General features: G+C 39.3%; 2 protein-coding genes across 6 annotated transcripts in view; both read left to right on the forward strand.

Moving 5' to 3' along the window:
- Positions 1-7,351: 7,351 nt before the first annotated feature.
- elp6 (elongator acetyltransferase complex subunit 6) lies at positions 7,352-11,601 on the forward strand. The gene is made up of 7 exons (XM_047598717.1): positions 7,352-7,612; positions 7,767-7,845; positions 7,956-8,026; positions 9,296-9,420; positions 9,685-9,892; positions 10,010-10,171; positions 11,201-11,601. The coding sequence occupies exons 1-7, from the start codon at positions 7,559-7,561 to the stop codon at positions 11,324-11,326; spliced, it is 825 nt and encodes a 274-aa protein (XP_047454673.1). The 5' UTR covers positions 7,352-7,558; the 3' UTR covers positions 11,327-11,601.
- Positions 11,602-11,704: 103 nt separating this feature from the next.
- The window catches only part of LOC125016292 (SREBF chaperone), a 30,353-nt gene continuing 21,377 nt past the window's right edge, over positions 11,705-20,680 (forward strand). The window contains exons 1-3 of one of the 5 annotated variants that reach the window (XM_047598714.1): positions 11,705-11,883; positions 17,540-17,740; positions 19,902-20,022. In XM_047598714.1, coding sequence (XP_047454670.1) covers positions 17,619-17,740; positions 19,902-20,022 — 243 coding nt within the window. In that variant the 5' untranslated portion in view covers positions 11,705-11,883; positions 17,540-17,618. Of the gene's footprint in view, positions 11,884-13,093; positions 13,776-14,286; positions 15,045-17,539; positions 17,741-19,901; positions 20,023-20,680 lie in introns of those variants that run through there. The other 4 variants (XM_047598713.1, XM_047598712.1, XM_047598711.1 and 1 more) reach the window with 4 other exon arrangements.

Genomic DNA, 20,680 nt, shown 5'->3' on the forward strand with positions numbered 1-20,680 from the left:
GAAGCAGATTAACTCTTATGTAGCTTTTCTGTCATCTAATAATAAACTGTAGAATATCGGATCATTAAAATGGCTCTCAGCCTCACTTTAGGTTGAACGTTTCACCCTATGATCTCTTCACAGAACCCTAATCCTCTCCAATGCAGCTGTCCAGCTGTCATTTACAGTTGTTGGTTGACACACAAATGCGTTCACAGCATTGCCCTCATCTTGACTCTGGTCTAATTTTAGTATATAGTCTCTGTACCTGCAAAAAAATGTGTTTAAGCATTATGTATTGAGGAACAAGTACACATGATTTGTCAGCAAAATAATTTGCTCTGGTCTAAAATTCACAATATCATATTTACTTTGTGTTTTGTATGCAAAATGTACAAGTGTTTTCTTTGACATCTAAAGCAGACAAAAAAGAATAGCATGTTAATAGTAAGACGAACCTCAGGACTACACAATGCTTGAGTAAATGTAGTAAATTTGTAGCTGCACTTAAGGAGAAAATGTGCTCTCAAGGGCGTGAAGAACATGTGGAGGGTATCAAGATTGTGAGCAGGAAAAGAATTAGGAAAAAGAAAACATGGTGATGGCATTTGAAGATTTATTTTTTTTCCCTCCGCTGTTCCGAGTGAAACCTGCTGGGACTTGGGATGCATCACCGGCCTGTGATTGGCTGACGATGCGGTGGAATGATGGTGTTAGGGTTCTAGAGTGGCTGTTGTGATTGGCTGAGGCAGGTGCACACAAATAGTGGTGCATGAAGGAGGCATGACTGCTGAAACACACACACAAAATCATGAATGTATTTTTGTAAAAAAAAAAAAAAAAAAAAATGCAAAATGCTGGAATGAACTCAATCTAAATTTAGATATACTTGTGCATTCAAATAGGCAAATGCAAAAAATGACACATATTTAGGGACATCTAGAAAACTGCTTTGAATTTAGATTGACATGCGTGCATGCACAAGCACAAAATCAGATGTTGAAACCCTATTCTCTTTGAAATGTAATGCAGCCAAAGAAATATATATATATATACACACAGAGAAAGGGGGGCAGGGGGGCGAGAGGGCACATCTCTCAGAGTCAAATGAATCGTTTTGGCACCGTCTAGTTTACTAATGAGGCTCAGAGGAATGCTGTTGATCAGAACAGGACCCTCTGGCTTCTTTTCTAATGGAAATCTGGTGATACATCACCATTCAAAAGCAGAGTAACCTCCCCCACCCTCCCATCCTCCTCTCATTCTGCACTACATGTGAGTGAGTGGCTTGGCGGTGGGGCACTGTAATGGCAGCGACTTCAGAGGGCCCAGAGTGATGTGACCCATCTGCTCACTTCTGCAGAGGCTGTAGTTTGATGATGATCAAGAGGCCACCCATGACCAAATAACATTTTAGCCTGTGCTGTTGTTGGTGGTTTTTGGTCAGAGTTAAAGTGTTTCTTTTTTCCTTTTCTTGATTCTGATTAGGATTTAGGCCTTAACTGTTGACATGGACACTAATTAAAATGACCAGATAAGATAGAAAAGTTTACATGTGAAAAAAACACTTGGTAACTCAACAGAAGAATATGACCAAGACGGACTTGCATTTTAAACAGCAATGCCCAAATTGAATGAGCTGGTTGTTTTTGCTACCTCCATGTTTCTGTCCCTCTTTGGTGTAGAAATAATGGATTTATACCAACTTGATAGAATATGATTACTAGAGGGATATACAGTTTACACCCACCTCTTAATTCAGTCAGGCCAGTCAGTCAAGGACAAATCTGAATTTAATTAAACTACAAAACCTGAATGACATACTGGAAACCTGGACGTTGCAGTGTGCTATGGATCTTAAAGCAAAATATATTAAAGCTGCTTTATGTTTTTTAGTGTAAACAACAATTATTTTTGGTATGTTTCTCTCAGTTTCTTTTACACATCTCTAACCAGTCTATTCCTGCACTGAAAGGTGACGATTGACCTGGAGCTCCACCTCAGCAAGAAGTCTGCCAGAGGACCTCTTGCACACTATGAAGTCTATCTCTACAGGGTGCCCAAAACCACACCCCAGATCCCCAACGGGCCAAAGCACAAGAATGTTAATGGCCCCAGAAGACTCAAAGATCGAGTGCTGAGGTGGGAGGATGACATGTACCCACCTTCTCCTCCTTGTTCTATCTGCAGCCCTGCCAGTACTCACTCACTGCCAGCCTCCATGATCAACGAGCTTCAGCAGCCGAGACAGTGGACACTCAGCCCCTACGCCCCCTGACAAACTCTCCATCTCACTGTCTTCTTTCAGGGAAATTGATATTCACAAACATTTCTGTTGAGTTTAAGACCCATACTGTATGTCAAGTTGAAACAGGAAGTCTAGCCATCATGCAGAGGAGAAAGGGTTGAACGGGCTCAAACAAAGTGACTCAGATGAAAAGGAATAGTTTACAGTTTGCTCCAGGGGAACACTGGCTTGCACCAAAAAAAAATAACTGTTGGCAATTGAGAAGAGCTAAACATATAATGTTTTCTGGAATAGAAAAAGAGTTTTTTGAAATTATTGTAAAATATCTATCAATAAAATCAATAAATTAATCAAAACAGTCAATAAATTAGTGATTAATTTAATTTAATTTAATTCGCCTTGCACCCAATGATATAAAAGCTGAAGTTAATAATATATTGTTGTTGTCATGTCTTATTGTGAAGTCATGGACTGCCTGGCCAAAAAAAAGTCACCACCTGGATTTAATTATGCAAATATCTACGAACCTCTTATAGGATAATTACTGCATGGGTGATTATCTTTCAGCTGGCCTATCCAAAATGGCCCAACGCACTATTAAAAACTGGAAGAACAGTGGGGAATCATCACCTTCGAAGAAGAAATGTGGTCAGAAAAAAGTGGTCAGTGCTATGATCTGGGGTTACTGCAGTTGCTCAGGACTAGGTTCAGCAACATTGTGCCCAATCTTACTGAAACAATGCCACAGCGAATTCTACTGTAATCAAACTTAAAAGATGTCCAATAAAAATATTAGTGTGACTTTTTTTGGCCAAGCAGTGTATTACTGTCTTGCACAGGAGCACTTCAGGAACTGCAGGAATTCGACCTGCAAAGTTTCTACAAAGGCTGCTGTCAACCTTCAAAGAGGTGGAATTTCAACTGTTTATTCCTACTTTGTGTGACTGTGCCAACAATTATACCATAACAAGCAGGCAGTCTGCCAAAGGACAAGTCAATGAAAGTTCAATGGATTGTGCTATATCGCTCATCTCACATGACAGTGTCATCACGTTTCCACCACTTACTGTACAGTCAGCTAGTAAAGTACTGTTTTGGTTTTCTCTCAGCTCAGATTAAGCAACAACTTGATGCACCTATAAGATATAATTTTTGGGATGTGGAACATGGCAACTGAGCCCAATGCTATGCTGTACCAAAAGCAGGGTCATAGGAAAAAAATCAAATTCACTGCACTAAGAATTTTGATCTCTATGATTTTAAGTTTTTTGAGAGCTACACACTGCCATCTGCTGATTAGAAACATAAACCATGATTGTCTAATTTTCACACACCCGTTTTATTTTCTAATTTAATTCAAAATTAAATGGATGACTTGACTCCCTTTTAACAGGAAGAAACCCTGAGCCGAACCCAGCTTATATCAGCTCATATTTGGCCCATCTGCTGAAGGCCAGCTGAGTAGAAACAAAGAAGATAGAGAGAAAGGAAGAGCAGGAGAAACAAGATAAACAAACTTCTGCCATACATTGGATTAAAGAAAACATGTAGAATCTGATGCTAGTGGAGATACAAAAAGTAGCCGATGATGTTACATGACAGTGTGAGAACAGAATACAAAAATACTGGGGGAAATTCGGGAATAATAGAGGTGGTTGGAGAATTGTTCAGACAAGTAGGAGTGGACAACTGAAAGCCATGAAGACTGGGCAGGTTGATGAGACCACAACAACAGATGTAGTTTATGGAGCTCCACAGGTCAGATATTCACCACTCTGGGCCAAAGGCCCTCACAAGAAGATGGAGAGGAGAGGAGGAAGAGGAGGGGGGCACACAACATTTAACACGTTATACAGTAGTAGCACAGAATTGCATGGCTAGTAATAAAGAAGAAATATGTCAAGAAACTGGAGGACAAGAGTTCGCTGCCAGAGAAAAGAAAGTAGAGGATAGGAGCTTGGTGCGAGAGAGAAGAGGGTAGAGGACGTGTCCTCAGTGTATTGTCCGCCAGCAGCCTAGGCCTATAGCAGCATAACTAAGGGATGATTAACTTCAGCTCTAACTATAAGCTTGATCAAAAAGGAAAGCCTTAAGCCTGACCTTAAAAGTAGAGATGGTGTCTGCCTCTCGAACCCGAACTGGGAGCTGGTTCCACAGGAGAGGACCATTCCACTTTTCAAAACTCTAGGAACCACAAGTAGACCCGCACTTTGGGATTGAAGGGACCTGTTGGGACAGTGAGGTCTTTAGGATGCGATGGAGGTAGGCCTTTCAGGGCCTTGTATGTAAGGAGGAGGATTTTAAATTGTATTCTAGATTTTAATGTGAGTCAATTAAGAGCATTTTGAATCAAAACGAGTTCTTTTGGAGTTATTGTTATTTATAGGGTATTATGAAATCATGTCACTGGTCTGCCCCCCTTAAGATCAAATAGGGCTGTATGAGACACCCTTGATTTAAAGCAGTGGTTCTCAACTGGTCTGTCTTCTGGACTCACCATCACCCCTTAATGACAAGCTGTGACCCAAATCAAAGAAAATGTTCATCTTCTTAAATTTGTTGAATGAAAAGATTGTGCAGGTAGTAAAATAGAATATCACAGTATGAAAACACAAAAACAACAGATGATAAAGCAAAATGACCAGCAAGTGGTGATGCTAGAGAGGGAACTATTCCCATTTACACTCAATTAGCTGGAGTTAAATTCAAAGTAAAACTTTTCACCTCAGTAACTTCAGTCTTTTTTAACTCAACAGAGCTTTCATGTACACACACAAAATGAGAAAGGCCAACTACTGAGAAGCAGGTTAAATGAGCTGATGACACACTCATTAAATATATAACAATGTCCTCTTAAAACAATTCAGTCACTTATTCATTTATTAATAATAAGGCTGACATGACAATCACAACATTTCACTAAAAGACATTTTTAACAGATTGTGTTTTCATACAAACTAGAGGAAATAAAAAAGTTCAACTACTGAAAAATCCAAAGAAATAAAAAAATAAATAAATGTAGCATTAACTTGGAATTCTCACTTACTGGATCAATGACAGACAACTTAGCAGTAGTTAGTGTTATCCACAAAATAAATTAAACACAAAGTGCAATTCAAAAGGATTCAGGAATACAAAATTAACTTTTCTTTTACACACACATTATCACACATGTCAAACCCAAGGCCTGTGGTACAATTGTATCCAGCCTGCAAGATACTATTTTATATCTGTAGTACCAGGTTCAAGTATCGTTAAAATGAATACGACCAAGAAACGGGGTAGTTATAAAAAATAGAATGCTTTATTTCTTTTTCACAAACATCATCAGTTAAAAAGTTAAATAAATCTGTATCCTTGTTTTCACCTTCACTTAACTACAATATCTATTAGAATATTGCATATATTTTGAGTGCACACAATTGATACTACAAATCGCAGATGTATATTAGAGAGAGTCTGTCCAACTCAAATCATGGGTGCCACATTTGATACATTGGAGGGAAGATTCTACAGTGTAACCCTATGGAGTGGATGAGTTATGTTTAAATAAATGTTTTATTTTCACCATTAACAGGCCTATAAATTATATTGCCAATGTCTGTCAATATATAAAAGGCCCTCACTTAAATATCCCAGTGTCAATTTACATGAAATATTTTAAATGAGCCTGTAAAATGCTTTGAAGCCCAATCACCTCATCAGTCATGGAGCTGTGTTTACCTTCTCCTCAGACACCTGTGTTCATCCATTGCGTTAAAAGTTTAAATTGCTCAGAAAAATTATAAATACACAGAAATAGCGAAAATTAAACAAGTCTTACTGTTATTTAATATTATCATTATAATTATTATTAGCCCGGTAGCCATAATAAGTAAAGTTGTGTGTCAGTTCAATTTGTCTATCTACATGGACATAAATTACATGCACACATGGGTTTCACAGTATATATGAAGGTAACTGCTGTTTCTCTAAACCTTCTGGATAACTAGCTAGCATAGAGCTAGCATGAGGCTTGGTTAACCTGAAATTTATTCATTTTTAAAGCGGTTTTGGCATGACTTTCCTTTTCCTAGAACAAACGTGAAAGAGAGAAATTGACATTTACCTGAGATAATAGGGAGAAATCAGTTGACATTAAGTTCTTCCTTTTAATCTTCTGCTCCTACTTTCTCTGTTTTTGTTCACTGGGGAAATGGTGGAGTTTCCCCTGTGTTTTCCTGATGCTGTGCTCGAGCTGTAGACTGAGCACTGTGGCATATTAACTTTTAATCCAACTTTATTCTCTGTTATTGCCACTTCTTCATGGGTGAATATTGGTTAGATGTATCTAATATGGCGCCCGTGAAACACATGACCAGCTCAGAGCAAACTAAAATAAGTTTGACCCCACTGCTTTATTAGTAGATAAATACTGAAAAAACATTGAGCTTTGAAGAGCCAGCACCTTCTTTACATTTCTTTTTTGAAAAATTGAAACATTGAAAACATGCCTGCAACTCACATTTGGGTCGCGACCCACCAGTTGAGAATCAATGATTTAGAGAATAAGCAGTTTCAGATATTGAATGAATATTATATTACATGTAAGTAAATTGGTCTAACTGAAATTATTGTGCTTATAGTGTATTGATGTGAATACACAGAACTGAGTGCTGATTTAGTATCTCTTAATTGGAATTCCTCTCGATCATGAAGTCAATTTATTATTTCCTGACATTTAACTGAAATAAATCCTTTGTTAATAATACGCCTGCTGCTCTTGTCATCCCAGCTTCCACTTGTGTTCCCCCGACGTCAGCGCTCTACTCCTTTGCTTTCACTCATTAGCATAGCATGACCAGCAGATGGCTCTGCCTGCAAACCAAAGGAAGATAGAGACGTTGCCATGTGCAAGCAAAGATCGTCTATTAAGAAGGCGGTGGGTTTTTCAAAACTAAATTCATATAAAAAGGTAGGGTTGTGGTGTAGTTTCCAGAGAATATGCAGTATATATATAATTAAACATAAGATCAAAGTACAGATGATCAGAATAATTCTGTGTCCAAAATTCTGTGGAACAATGATCATTTTGCGTTTCCGTGGTCAAGCGCTGCGGAAAAATAGTGCAGAGTGAGACCTGCTGTTTTGTTAATTGCATCTTTAGGAACATGCTTGACATTAGCTCATCGGCTAGCAGAGAGAAAAGCCTTTAAACCTTTGATTTATTTTAACCCGTGAATTTAAGAGACATATTTAGACTCGACCCTGCTTGCGACTCATATATAATACCAGTTCTTTTGCCTTGTTCTTTTGTTTTTTTTTTTATAGTTAGCCTGGCTAAGGTTGGCCATGTTTACTGAGCTCAACAGTATCCTGAACACCACTCCAGATAACTTCACAAAGGTGACGATTAAACATTTTTCAATAATCGAGAATGGTGAATAGTACTCATTTAGTTATCCAGATGTCCTTCGTGCCAACGTGACAGTACACGGTGGAATTGTGCTGCATTCTTACTTTACTGATGACATATTTGTAATATCGTTTTAACCCACAGGGTGAATGTATTTTGGTGTCAGACAGGCAAAGTGATGCCTCTTTCCTCATTAACCATTTCCTGTCTTTCTACCTTCGAGGTGAGATGTAACCCCTGTTAGTATGTTGTCAGAATTAAATGAATTCTTTTGCACCGATAATTTGATAATTGGTCATTTTAACGGCTGATGTTTCTGTTTTCTGTTTGTAGCTCGATGCAAAGTGTGTTTTCTTGGTCTGGTGCAGTCCTTCAATCACTACAGTCACATCAGCCAAAGACTGGTCAGTGTCTGCAATTCTTAGTTTTCATTTGACATTACCACATCGATCAGTACTAACGTTATGACCACTGACATTTTAAGGGCATTACACTGGTTATTATGACACCTGTCCGTGGGTGGGAAGTACCACACAGCTAGCGAACATGTTCTCAAAGATGACGTTAGACAAATGAAAAATGGACAAAAGAAAGAATTTGTACTACTGTGATAGGAACCATATTGGGATAGTTAGTTATGTCTGATAGTAGTCAGTATGTGTCAAAGAAAGTGGTGGAAGGGAAGAAAAGGAGGTAAACCAGAGGATAATGGATGGCCAAGGCTGACTAATGCACGTGGGGAACAAAAATCCAACAGATTAGCTACTGTAGCTCAAAATTCTGAAAATGTTGATGCTGGTTCTGATACCAGCCAGAACACGCAGTGATTCACAGTTTGTTCTGAAATGCGTGTGACACTTGCCCACAATGCACATGCACATCAGTACTGGACTGCAGAGCCATGGAAGAAGGTGGATAAGTGCATGGCTGAGTGAGGGTTCAGTATCCAACCATCACTACCTACTGAGCCACAGCCACCTGCTGTTGCATTGTTGCAGACCATATACACCCTCCCATTAATAATAATAATATTGTGCCTTGCCAAAAAGCAAAAAACGAATGGTCTGAGGAACACAGTGAGCTCAAGGTGTTGAGTTGCCCTTCAAATTCCCCAAATCTCAATCCAGTTGAACTGATCCATGGAGGCCTGACCTCACATCTTGCGTGACTTACACGATCGACTGCTAAAGTCTTGGTGCCAGATACCACAGCACATCTTCACGGTGTAGTGAATTTCATGCCTCAGGTCAGGGCATAGGGAGAACTGCTTTTTTTTATTAAGTAGGTGGTCGTATTTTCATGCCTGATTGATGTAAGTCTCAAATCTATATATACGCACTACCAGTCAAAAGTTTGGATACACTTTCTTAATGAAAATGAGAAGGTGTGTCCAAGCTTTTGACTGGTAGTGTATTCATATCTATTAGGTTTATTATTTTGACTGAACACTGCATAAAAGCCTGAAAATAAAGTATGTTAAATACATGATCACAAAAGTGTGCATTATGCTACATGACAATAGGTGGGAAGTAATTAACATCTCTGTATTGATTTACATGATGGTTGGTCAAGTACTGATGGGTCTACAGAGCTGTTATTCTAAATTATTGTGGAAAGTAGATGTTCTCCTTTCATCATCAGCGGATATATGTGTGTGAAATGTGTTTCCTCAGGGTGTCAATTTAACACAAGCAAAGGAGAACGGTCAGCTGATATTCCTTGAGGGACTGAAAGAGTCATTGTCTATTTTAATAACTCAAGAAGCTGGCATCGGAAGTAAAGACATGGAATTCCTCAGGTAGAATCAAATAAATATTGTTCTTTCCCAGCTTTTCTCACATAATCAACATCATCCTCTGCACAACTTTGGAGAATTTTATTGACATACTGTCACTTTGTCGTCATTTCACTTTAATATCTATCAATATTACACATTCTCAGATAATATATTTATATATATTTATATTAATGCATAATATGTTTAGGAAAAATGACAGCGGATTATGCTACATAACAGTTTTTGACCAGTCTGACAGATATTCCACTTTCTCTGTTGACTCAGGGATCCTGCTGTTGGCCTGCGGAGTCTGTTTGAGTTTGTCCGGTCCACTGTGAGCAGCTCTGGTGGAGGAGAGGAAGGGACAGAAGAGTGGGGACCCCCTGTGTTGTTGGTGGATGACGTCAGCGTGTTGTTGAGTCTGGGAGTCAGTGCTGGAGCCGTGTTGGACTTCAGCCACTACTGCAGAACCACAGTGTGCTCTCAGCTACAGGTCGTACAATTGTAAAGAATAATGAACACAGTTTTGCCTCAATGCTCAGTTGGCTCGCTGCGATTCAACTGCAAATGTATCATATAAGAGCTCTTGTTAACACGACTTTGACTGCAGGGTAATATGGTGATGCTGGCACGTTGTGATGGGGAAGAAGAGGAGGATGACGGAGATGATGAGGGCTCAGAGCATCTCTTGAAGGGCCTGACCCACCAGTGTAGCCTCACTCTTCATGTTGAGGGTCTTCCAACCGGCTACTGCAAGGACATACACGGGCAGGTGTGTGTATGCAGAAAGAATTCTTTTTACAAATGCAGTACAGTCCAGTACAACAGGAGATATGTATATACATATACTGTAATTCAAATATTGTAAAGACCCAATCTGGTGTGTGTATCCTGTAAACAAAAAAAAATAGTCTGTAATGGTTATTTTAATCACAAATTCACCTGCTTATTATTTTCACAGTATTTTCATGTCCGCAATGTCCCAAAAGCTGAATTCTGTTAACGGATCAAAACGGAACTGAATTAACACAAATTAATTCTGTTAAATTTCAGATTAATAGAATGGCACAATAATCTAATGTGACCAATGATTTTTGGCAGTGTTGCTGAAAAATGGCTGTCAAGGTTAAAACAATAATAGACAGTTAACATGCTTTCCTTTTAATGCCACTCATTTTTGAGACACATGATCAACACAAGCATGATGTGTGGTTTGAAACCTGACCATAACAGTAGTTTTGTAGTCAGGAAGTGATGCAGCAGGATGATGATTGTCTGAACAACAACAAACACACTTTACATATACATACATTATACAGTCAAAATGAGCTGAGTTACCACCCAAGTAGTGGCCAAGCACACAGTTGATATGAAGAACCTTCCTGCCCCTTATGAGTTCATTTTTGGAAAATGTGGTAACTTTAAGGTTTTTGTGGAGAATATTTTGAATAGTAAATGTCATTGTTTTGTTTTTTGGATTGTTTCAATTGTCATCTCCCATATTAAGAGTCATAAAAAACTGAAAAATATCTCTTTAAAGTAAATTTAGAACAGAGAAAAGTGTGTGATTTTTTATTGTAAATTGCAGGTTAACTACAGACGATCATTCATTTCAGTCAATTGTAGAAATACTGTATGTCTGGGTTTTTTTCAGAATTGAAAATATTTGGTCTTTTACACCACCATAATTGAACACCACACCTTTAATTGCGATGTGGCATTGACTTTGAAGTTATACAGTACATGTTGTACATGGTGTACAGAATATTGAGACAAACAGTTAACCAGCTCTGTTTTTCAGGTGGAGGTGTGTTGGAGGAGGAGACACAGTGATGGGCAGCACACACAGAAGAAGCTCTTTCAGTACAAGGTCCACGATAAAGGAACCTCTTTCTTTGCTCGTGGAACATCCAGTGCTGTTCTCTAGTCCACTTTAATTGTTTTATTTAAATATTATAAGACATCACAGAAGCTGGGACGGAAATAAAATGTGTTGAATGCAGAGCGTCTGGATGAAGGGCACCTTGATCCTGTCAGCTGATTTAAGTTCTCTGGATAGCGTTCTGCAGACATGTATATTACCTGGTTATAGAACTCCAAATGGACAGTTACCTGGCTGGTAATTATAGTTCTGTGTTTGGCTGAGAAGAATAGTCCTAAACTGCCTTATTGAGCTACAATGCTATAAATAAAGTTGAGTTATAAAAAAAAAAAAAAAAGTTGTCACTGTTTGTGTCCACTAGGGGTCTCTCTGTCCCTTCTCGCTCCTCTTTACGGTGAGAGGTCGAAGTGGAGAGGTTTCACTGGGATCTGACAACTAGCAGCACTCAAACGGTGCTCCTCTGCATCTCAGCATCATCGCTCAGATGTAAAGCGTCCACCTTCAGCTTTCTTAAAATAAAACAACGGAACAAAACACACCTAGACTGGCCGCCAGTGCACCCAGAAAGACCACAATCTCATCTGTGAAGGTTGTCCAGGCAAGTATGTAAGCCGCTAGCATTAGCTGCGTTGCGAGGGACGACTTCGTGGAAAGCATGGCATCTTCTGAGTTGTTTAATCGGCGTATAAAGCTAGCTGTTTATCTCTGTTATTGTCAGAGAAGCGAGTTTGACTTTGCTTAGCTCGCACCCTTGATTTGACAACAATTCACATGACATTTCCCCAAACCACAACACCATGCTAATACAAAGCAGGCTAAGTTAGCACTACTTTGGACACTTTGGAACATTGTAGGTAGCACCTTTCCAGTAGTTGATCTATCCCGGCAGTGTTAATTCGGGAGTTGGTTCCGTTAGCTCCTCGCATCACGTAGGTCCCTGTTTTGCTTAAGATAAGCTTTTTTGGTCTGATCTATATTGACTGGGAGCCCAGTTCACCAGGTTCGTTGGGGGGAGCTAACAGGGCTAATGGTTTCCTAGCAGCGTTAGTCTTGTTCTTGACGCTTTCACAAATTGTCACCGAAAAAGTACAATATGTTAAAGTAACGTTTCACTTGCATTTTTCGTAGTAGTAGCTAGATTAAGAAACACATTTATTGTCCACGTTTGGTCTCTTGTTGTTTTCTTTAATTTTCCGTTTCTCGTGTGAGATCTGTCACACTGACGCATGTTGGCAAGCTAACAAATAGTCTCATCACAGGTAAACACTTAATGAGTTTTGTCAGTTTTAGTCTAAAATCTGAGTCTAGGTGTAAATTTAATCCAAGTGCTATTCCGTTATTTATAGTGTGATAAGTGTGATAAGAGTTGGTTAGGTTGGGGTGGCTAACGGCAGCTAGCTGTTTTAAATAGTGTTAGCTTGTTGACACACTTGCCTGCAGGTATCTGAAAATGTATTCAGTTACACATATCTGTTCCCACATGTCAGGAAAAACACAAAGGTGAACAGGTGAGGGTTTCTCGTTCTCTTGACATACTTCAATGGTAGTCCAAATTGGGCTATTTATTTTATATAATGGCTTAGGGTTCAGTGTCTTCTCCTGGTTTCAAACTATAATTGTTGAATTGCTTTGATGGTGGTGTTTTAAGAGGCCTGCTGATGACACTGAGGTGGGTTACTCAGTCTTATGTAACCAGTTTTGCAGTGCCTGGTCATTTTGCAAATACATTGCGAGTGTACATATTCAAAACAGAAGCATATTTGTTCAGGATATAAATTCAGAACATTGTAAAGAACCCTTGGGCATCTCTGGTGTTGGCTGTAGGAGTCACGTTAGTTATTCTGTCTTTGCAGGTGATGTTGCCACAGTGTTGCATCAGCTTCACTATCCCTGCCAGTGTTCACTTGTGTCACATCTTAGATATTTCAACACTTTGGTTAGTGTAATATGATCTTGTTTAGCTTTTTTTTTTTTTAAAGCTTTTTTCTAATTCAGAGTTCAATTGACCAAAAGTTGCTTTTTCTACTTGTGTTTTTTTTTTTTTTTGGTCAAAAATACAAAATTCCTTGCGCAGAAACGGACTGCCTGTGACGTACCATTTATTATTAACATGTAAAGGCATGGTTACTGATTAACCAGATATTTCCCTCTTTTGTCAGCAGCTTTGGTTGTAAAAGGCTGTGCTGCAGTCACTTTGTTCGTATTCTCATTTACAGCAACACTAATGGTCTTCGGTGATCAGAGGCGTGCACTTCAGGATTATGAAACAGTGCCACTGAATTTGGATGCAATTATGCTTCGGAGAATGGACATTGCCTAAAGCTCTCTGTAGGGTCTGTGGACATTCGTTTGCTGTAATTCACGTGAAGATATTTATTAAGTTGTGTAAATGGATTGCGTGTGCCACAAAGCTGCTGATTATGCCACTGAACTATACTACTATAAACCCTGGAGATGCCTTCAAGTTGGGCATTTTAGGAAGTGTTGAAAAGAGGTAAGTTGCTGCTGCTGTTTGCTGTTTTGCAAAACCTTGCATTCCATTGCAAGTGCACTGTCTTAGTTTTAAAATAGAGTGGGAAAAGGTTTGGCTGAGGTTCAGCTAAAAACTAATTATACATTATTTTTCAGCATTGCTGTAGGCACATGGCTTTATAAATCTAACTGAATCTGCGAGGCATCTAATTAAGGTTCAGAGCAGCAGACTGAAATTGTGCTTGCAGTGTGAAACACTGTAGCTGTGTTTTTGTTTCCAAGTAAGTGTCCTGACTTCTCGTGTGGGAAGAATGTGGACTGTTCACTGTTAAATTATTGTTTGTCTAGCACACAGATGCAAAAGCACAGACTTATTTATTTTATTTTAATTTTTTTTAAATTTTTTATTTAATTTTTCTCGAAACATTGCCAAAGACTTTTGTTCATGTCTTGCTGGGTTTTAACAAACACCATCTGACCGCACAGAATAGGATTTACAAAAAATTGCTGGTCACCTTCCAAAATGTCTGAAGACAGAACACAAAACCTGACACTACTGCTTACCGGCGTTTGACCTGAGACTGGTGTTAATTTTCCTTTCTAGTAGAGAATTTTTTCTTGTAGAGTCGTTGTTCAACTTGTGTTCTGGAGAGGGGGATGTTTTGGATTCTTAGGTCCTGCATGATAGACCACTGGCAATTTGACCTAAGGAGGAGGGAAGCAGTGGGAGGTGGCCACAGGGCCTGAGCCCTGCTCATTGAATTTCCGATCAGCTCAATCCCGGATTAGTTTACTGACGGAGATGCTGTTGAGTCTTTGCCAAATCAGACCTTGCAGCTACACCCATGTAACTGTGCAGCATGCAGTGAACTGGACCAACAGCTGAAAGATGGAGGTGTTCATTGAAGATTTTTCCTGGCAAGATGGCAAATAGAACGGGAACCTGGCTGAGAATCGACACTGCTTCAAAAACAGAGTGGAAAGGCTTTACTTCACACCCCTCTTTTCACCTCTGCAGAACCCATTGTGCTAGCTCACTGGGGTGTTGTGGTGTTTACTGTGTAGTATTTATAACGGCAGATCAAGGGACTCCTGAGGCGAGCTCCTCCCAGGGAATGTTTCCATTGCTCCCAGGGGGACAAGCCAAGCGGTTGCACACTCCGCCTGAGCCAAGGAGGGAGCACTATGTTAACCACAAGGCACAGATCAAGCTAAAAAAACCCAGCGCTGCTGCTTTCAGGGGAAGTAAACGGCTACGAGCCAGAGAAATAAACTGGTCTCCTATTAGCAGGTATGGTCTCAGAACAGAGCAAAGCTTGAATGATGTGTACAGTTTATTAGCGTGTGATGCTGTGTTTTCTGTATACAGTGTAGCTTAGAGATTTGACCATTGTTTGATAACAATCAATAATGTGATACTGTACAAATTTATCAGTCGCATGTGTGCCAAGTAAGCCAGTTAAACATTGTAATATAGCAATGTGTAACTACAAACACTGGTAGGCAGGCAGCGCTGAACCTGTCAGCTGAGTCAACAGACAGGCAGGGCTGAGATTAGCCAGAGAAGTCAACCGAGATTGAGTCGATAAGAAAAACTGATGAATCAGATTACGTTCGCAGTGAAGTCAATAAGCTTGAAGATTTCACACATTTCTTCAGCTGGAGTTGACTTAAATGTTTTTTGAGTCTCTTGTCAAGAAGTTTTAAGAAACCAAAATATATCATTGTATTAATTATGGACTTAAATTAAGGTGATCCCGTAGTCTAAGAGAATGTAGGGCTAGCCGGCATGACCAAAAATCGATATCGCGGTATTTTTCAAAATTCTGACGGTATCACGGTATTTTTTTTTTTTTCATGAATAATTACAAGTTCACAACGTGTTATAAGATGAAATCTGGGGACATTTACAGCTCAGAGATAAAAAAAAAAAAAAAAAGAATTAAATGTTATCAAGATTAACTGAAGAAACGGAGACAATTGCGTTTTAATTTATTTTGACATATTTATTCATATTTAAAACAGGGCTCTCAAGTGTTGAATTTAGTTTGGAGTGAGATTTTTTACTGGAGGTGGGAGCGGCTGTTTAAAGATAACCATCCATAATAATAATAATAATAATAAGTTAAGTGATGACGTGATTTGTGGAAGGCGTGGTTAGGGCGCTTCTATTTCACCTGACAACGACAAATAGGCCAAAATGGGGACTGTCTACAGAAAATGGGAACTTCTAGTCACCCTAAAAAACTCACACAACTGACATGGAACCAGTTCTTCTGCACTACACTGAAAATAGTGCGGTTGGAAACGGTGTTTTGCGGCGCAGCGTTCCAAACGCTGTGTAATCAAATACACCAGTATGCCGGTATATTAAAAATTCATATCATGACAAAAAAAAAATACCGGTAGTCTGTATGAACCAGTGTACTGCCCACCCCTAAGAGAATGATTTCATTGTTTACCCAAGCTAAAATAACAATCGCTGTATTTTGTTACTGTTTTGCATGTGAGATTTTCTGTACATACCATAATACTGAACCTAATACTTCTGACAACATATTATGATACTGATTATGGTAATAATTATGTAGTCAATGAATTTTCTTTGACGTATTGAAACCAGCAGATCCTTTGTATGTGTTTTTGTTGCTAAATGCTGCCATCTTCATGCCTTGTTCGGCCTCTGCGAAACTGAAAGTTGACATTTTCCAGGTGTGATTGATGAGATGTTCATGTGTTTGTTTCAGTCTGGCTCCTCTGCCAGAGTTGGATGTTTTCAACGGCGTGGAATGTGTACATACTTTTTTGGCTGCTGAATGAGCTGTGTGTTGTAGTGCCTTCTAGCATGTGACCGCAGTACGAGCTGGTCTGAAGGAAAAACACACTGTGCTTTTAGTTAGAGGCAGGCATGTCAGCATAAGGAGTATGTGACTTATTAGGTGTTGAGGACAGAGCTTCCCGGTAAAGAGGTGACTTCTGTGGGTGTGTTGTTATTCTGTAAGAGATGTATAGTAAAATGTTCCCCTTATAAAATGTTATAAGGTTTCTGAAATCCTGGATAAGACAACAATTTTTCCTATTTTCTGATATTTTATATTCTTAATGACTAATCAGTGTCTAAAAATCAGTTCAAGCAATCTTTTTACAATTGATTATTTGTTCAAACTTGGCAACCTAGCTGGGAAAAAATATCATAAAACCTGTTACCTCTCAACTAAATATGCTGGGTAATCAGATTAATTTTGCTTTCAGACTTTCAATTAAGAATCATTTAATTCATTTATCCACACTTAAATAACCATCACTGTATTTCATAACTATTTTTTTTCTTGTATTTTGTGTACATACCGTAATTCTGAACTAAAATGTTATGACAAAATGTAATGATACTGATTTTAGTTAAAACAATAAGTCAGTCTATCCTATTCTAGTCTTATTTTGCCAAACAAAAACCCAAATGTTTCCAAAAGTAGATTATGGTTTTCATTATAGAAGAAAATAGCAATTTGAACATGTCACGTTAAGCTCTCAGGGATAATTCATGTCAGATAAGCCTCATGTAAGGACTACCAGTTATTAGTTTTGCTTGATCAGCAGTCAAAAAACTGACAGTTGCTATCAAATTATAGTTAAGAGTAATAAGTTACTGTGTAAATATTCCCATGACAAATTAAAGATTCAGAAAGAAAGCCTGAATGTATGTGATGCAACAAGTGTTCGATAGTTTTATAACCTGTTAGTGTGTTTGTAATGAAACTGTAAGGTCAATCTGTCTTGCACACCCAGGTCCCTGGATGCACCACGGCGCACTGTCCTTGGACGTCCAGTGCTTCCCAATGGCCGGGAGTTGACCACGCCCACCAAGATGACGCTGCGCGAGCAGCTCAGAGAGAAGATCTCGGCGGCCTTTTACCGCCATGGGCTGCTGTGTGCCTCCTACCCAGTTCCCATCATCCTCTTCACCTCCGCTAGCATCCTCACCTGCTGGTTGGTATCCTGTGAAGTTTTTCTGTTAAAATTAGATTATGACTGAACTGTTAACATAGATGCTAAATAAAATGATCTGATGAGGTATATGTTTTACATGCCCCAGATTATCTGTCACAGTGGTTGCAGTAACAGTACTGTTTTGACCAAGTAGTTCTGCCCAGTGTAATGTCACATGTGCCGGAAACAAAAGACAGACAGAAGATATATTTTGTTCATCATTTCATAGATGGATGTTTTCCTCTTGAACCATTATCAAAAGTGTACACCTCCCTTTACAATCTGATTGAAATTTTCATCTGATCTGGTTGGTCTGTTGTGGTTGAGGTGGTTACATGAGAGTCATATACTGATTAGAGGAATATTGGTGTCCATGTAAATATATTCATTGACAGCCACTTGACACAGTGACTGGCAAGGCTCAGACCTTTTGTACCTTTTAATCAATAGTATGTGACCTTTCCTGTCTACAGATGAATGCAACACAGGAAAAATTATGAACATGTGAGCTGTTGCCCCTTCTTCCTCCTCTTAATGCTCCATTTTTTTACCCTGTCTTCAGGCAGCAACAGCTGTAAATACTTTGCCTTCAGTCTTGTAGTTGGACACAAGGCTGATCAAACTAGTTCTGATTATAAGTGGATCCTTAAAATCTTCTGCAACAGCTATGACTTTGCTTGGTGCGCAGCACCTGATAAAAGCAGCGTTTTTTGTACAGCCTAATATAAAACTTGAGGAAACAGTCGTCTGGTGGATTATGGAGTAAATAGAATGCAAACAAGAGATAAGTAACCAGCTCTGCTCAGTTTAACCGGCCATCTGAACACACATAACACCCCCTTGCTGACACTACCACACAAACGTTCACTTACTATGTGTGCTGGTCTAAATCACTGGTCAAAGGAGAGGACATTGGTCAGAGAGGTGGCTGAATTTCATGATTTAAGGCATTGTGACGAAACCTCAACAATCTGAACCATACACATGAACCTGCTGCGTACTGTCCTATTAGCACCTTACAGCAGGGGTGCAGACCAAATAGACAACTGACCGCAACCTGGGGGGAAGTAAAAGAAACAGTCCGACGACAGGGATGCTAAAGGCAGGACTACAGCAGAGGGCTGTGAGAAAGTGGCCCTGTGAGAATGGGATGTCTGTCCCTCCATCTGCCTGTCAGGGGGGGAGCTGGCTCCACACAAAAGAGGCCTTTGTGGACTTACAGTGACCTAGGAGAGCGGAGGAGGCAGCGGGAAACATGGAGGGAGGGAAGTGAAGGACAGAAAAACAGAGAAGCGAGGTTTCTCTCAAACTGACTCTTTTGCGCAAAGATGCATACGGCACAAGCACTAATCTTTACATGAAACATGTAAAGATTTTTTTTTCTTTACATCATTCTTTAAATTAAGTCATACCAAACTTTCAGTCAACCAACAAAATGATCAACACAGCAAAGGTACTGTATATTGCCAATGTCCTGTCTATAAATAGAAATATTTTCCAGATTCTCAGATGGTCATACGTGATCTATTGTGATAAAACATCAGCCATCTCTTTAAGTTGTACATACATACATTTGCATTGTTTTATGGCTAAAACATGCATTTTTCCAGCTATTCAAGCTGATGAGTGTATTTGCTGAAAGGCAGCAAATACACTGGATGTTTTTAAGAAACATTAGCTGTGTTAATCCTGTTCATATTCCAGATCAGAAAGCAGTAGTAACGCATACATGGATCAAGAGAATCATTCCGTCCTATGAACACTATGTGAAACTTCCTAAGCTTTATCCTGTCGGTCCCTCTTTCTACCACTGAATGCTCAGTCTGTGAGATATTTTCCAGGGTTGCCCAACACTAGCATTTCAAAGCAAACTTACTTCCCCTACACATACACTCAGAGGGAGTCTGTTTCATGAGGACCCACCCATTTCCTGGAGAAAGAGGAGGCAGGTCTTTCCAGGTAGCACGTTGGACTCAATTTATCTTATACTAAGAAAAGCCAGAGGCACTGGTTTCTTGGCTGCAGAATCATCAGACTTTATGTGGGTTTATTTGGCAATAGCAATCTCTTGGTAGATGAATTAGATGGACAAACAAGATGTTATTGATGAACATAAGTTTAAGGGAAATTCATGACCCCCTCCCTTCTCTGTCTCTCCCAGTTATCCATTATTGAGGCTTCCTCTGCCTGGTACAGGTCCTGTGGAGTTCACCACAGGGGTGCGAGACTACAGCGTCCCTTCTCACGAGCCTCAGGGAGACCTCGGAGAACGGCCTGACTGGGTAGGAGAAGAGAAAACATAATAAATACTTTTTCCATTGTTCCTTCAATTGCACACTTTCCATAACACTGAAACTTACTCCACATTAAGTAACGGTTAATGCCCGACGAAGTGTCCATTATCAGAAAGTAATGGTTACTTCTGCGAAGTCCATTCATTTCTGAAAATGGACACCTCGGAGGGCATTAACCCGCTTATACCATGGTCACTTACGAAATAAATAAATATTAGGTCAATTATTAATACGTTAATGTTTTTTTTTACTGTTTAAATCATACGTATTTCACAAGAAGCGGCTGAGCAGACTATCTCCTGTCCGCAGGCGTTGCAGCAGCAGTTATTAATCAGCGGAGGGGAAGAGAGATGATTGAGATGATGTCTTAACGTTACATTACATGATACAAAGTATCATTTCTGAGATCCAGTGCACTTATTACCGCATGTGTCCAAAGGATCATGAGACATTTCCACAGAGTCCACAGATTTACTAGTTTACTAAATCGTTTTTTATTGCAAGAAATATTTCCTCCGGTGTCATCTCCTTGTGTCGCATCTCCTTCTTCTTTGGGTCTGTCTTTCTCTTCTGCTGCATCCTAGTCTTCAAAATGATCAAATTCACCAAATAGGTTAAAGTTAACTATAAAATCTTTGATTTTTTT

Source organism: Mugil cephalus, chromosome 11 (assembly GCF_022458985.1).
Source record: "Mugil cephalus isolate CIBA_MC_2020 chromosome 11, CIBA_Mcephalus_1.1, whole genome shotgun sequence".
NCBI lineage: Eukaryota > Metazoa > Chordata > Actinopteri > Mugiliformes > Mugilidae > Mugil > Mugil cephalus.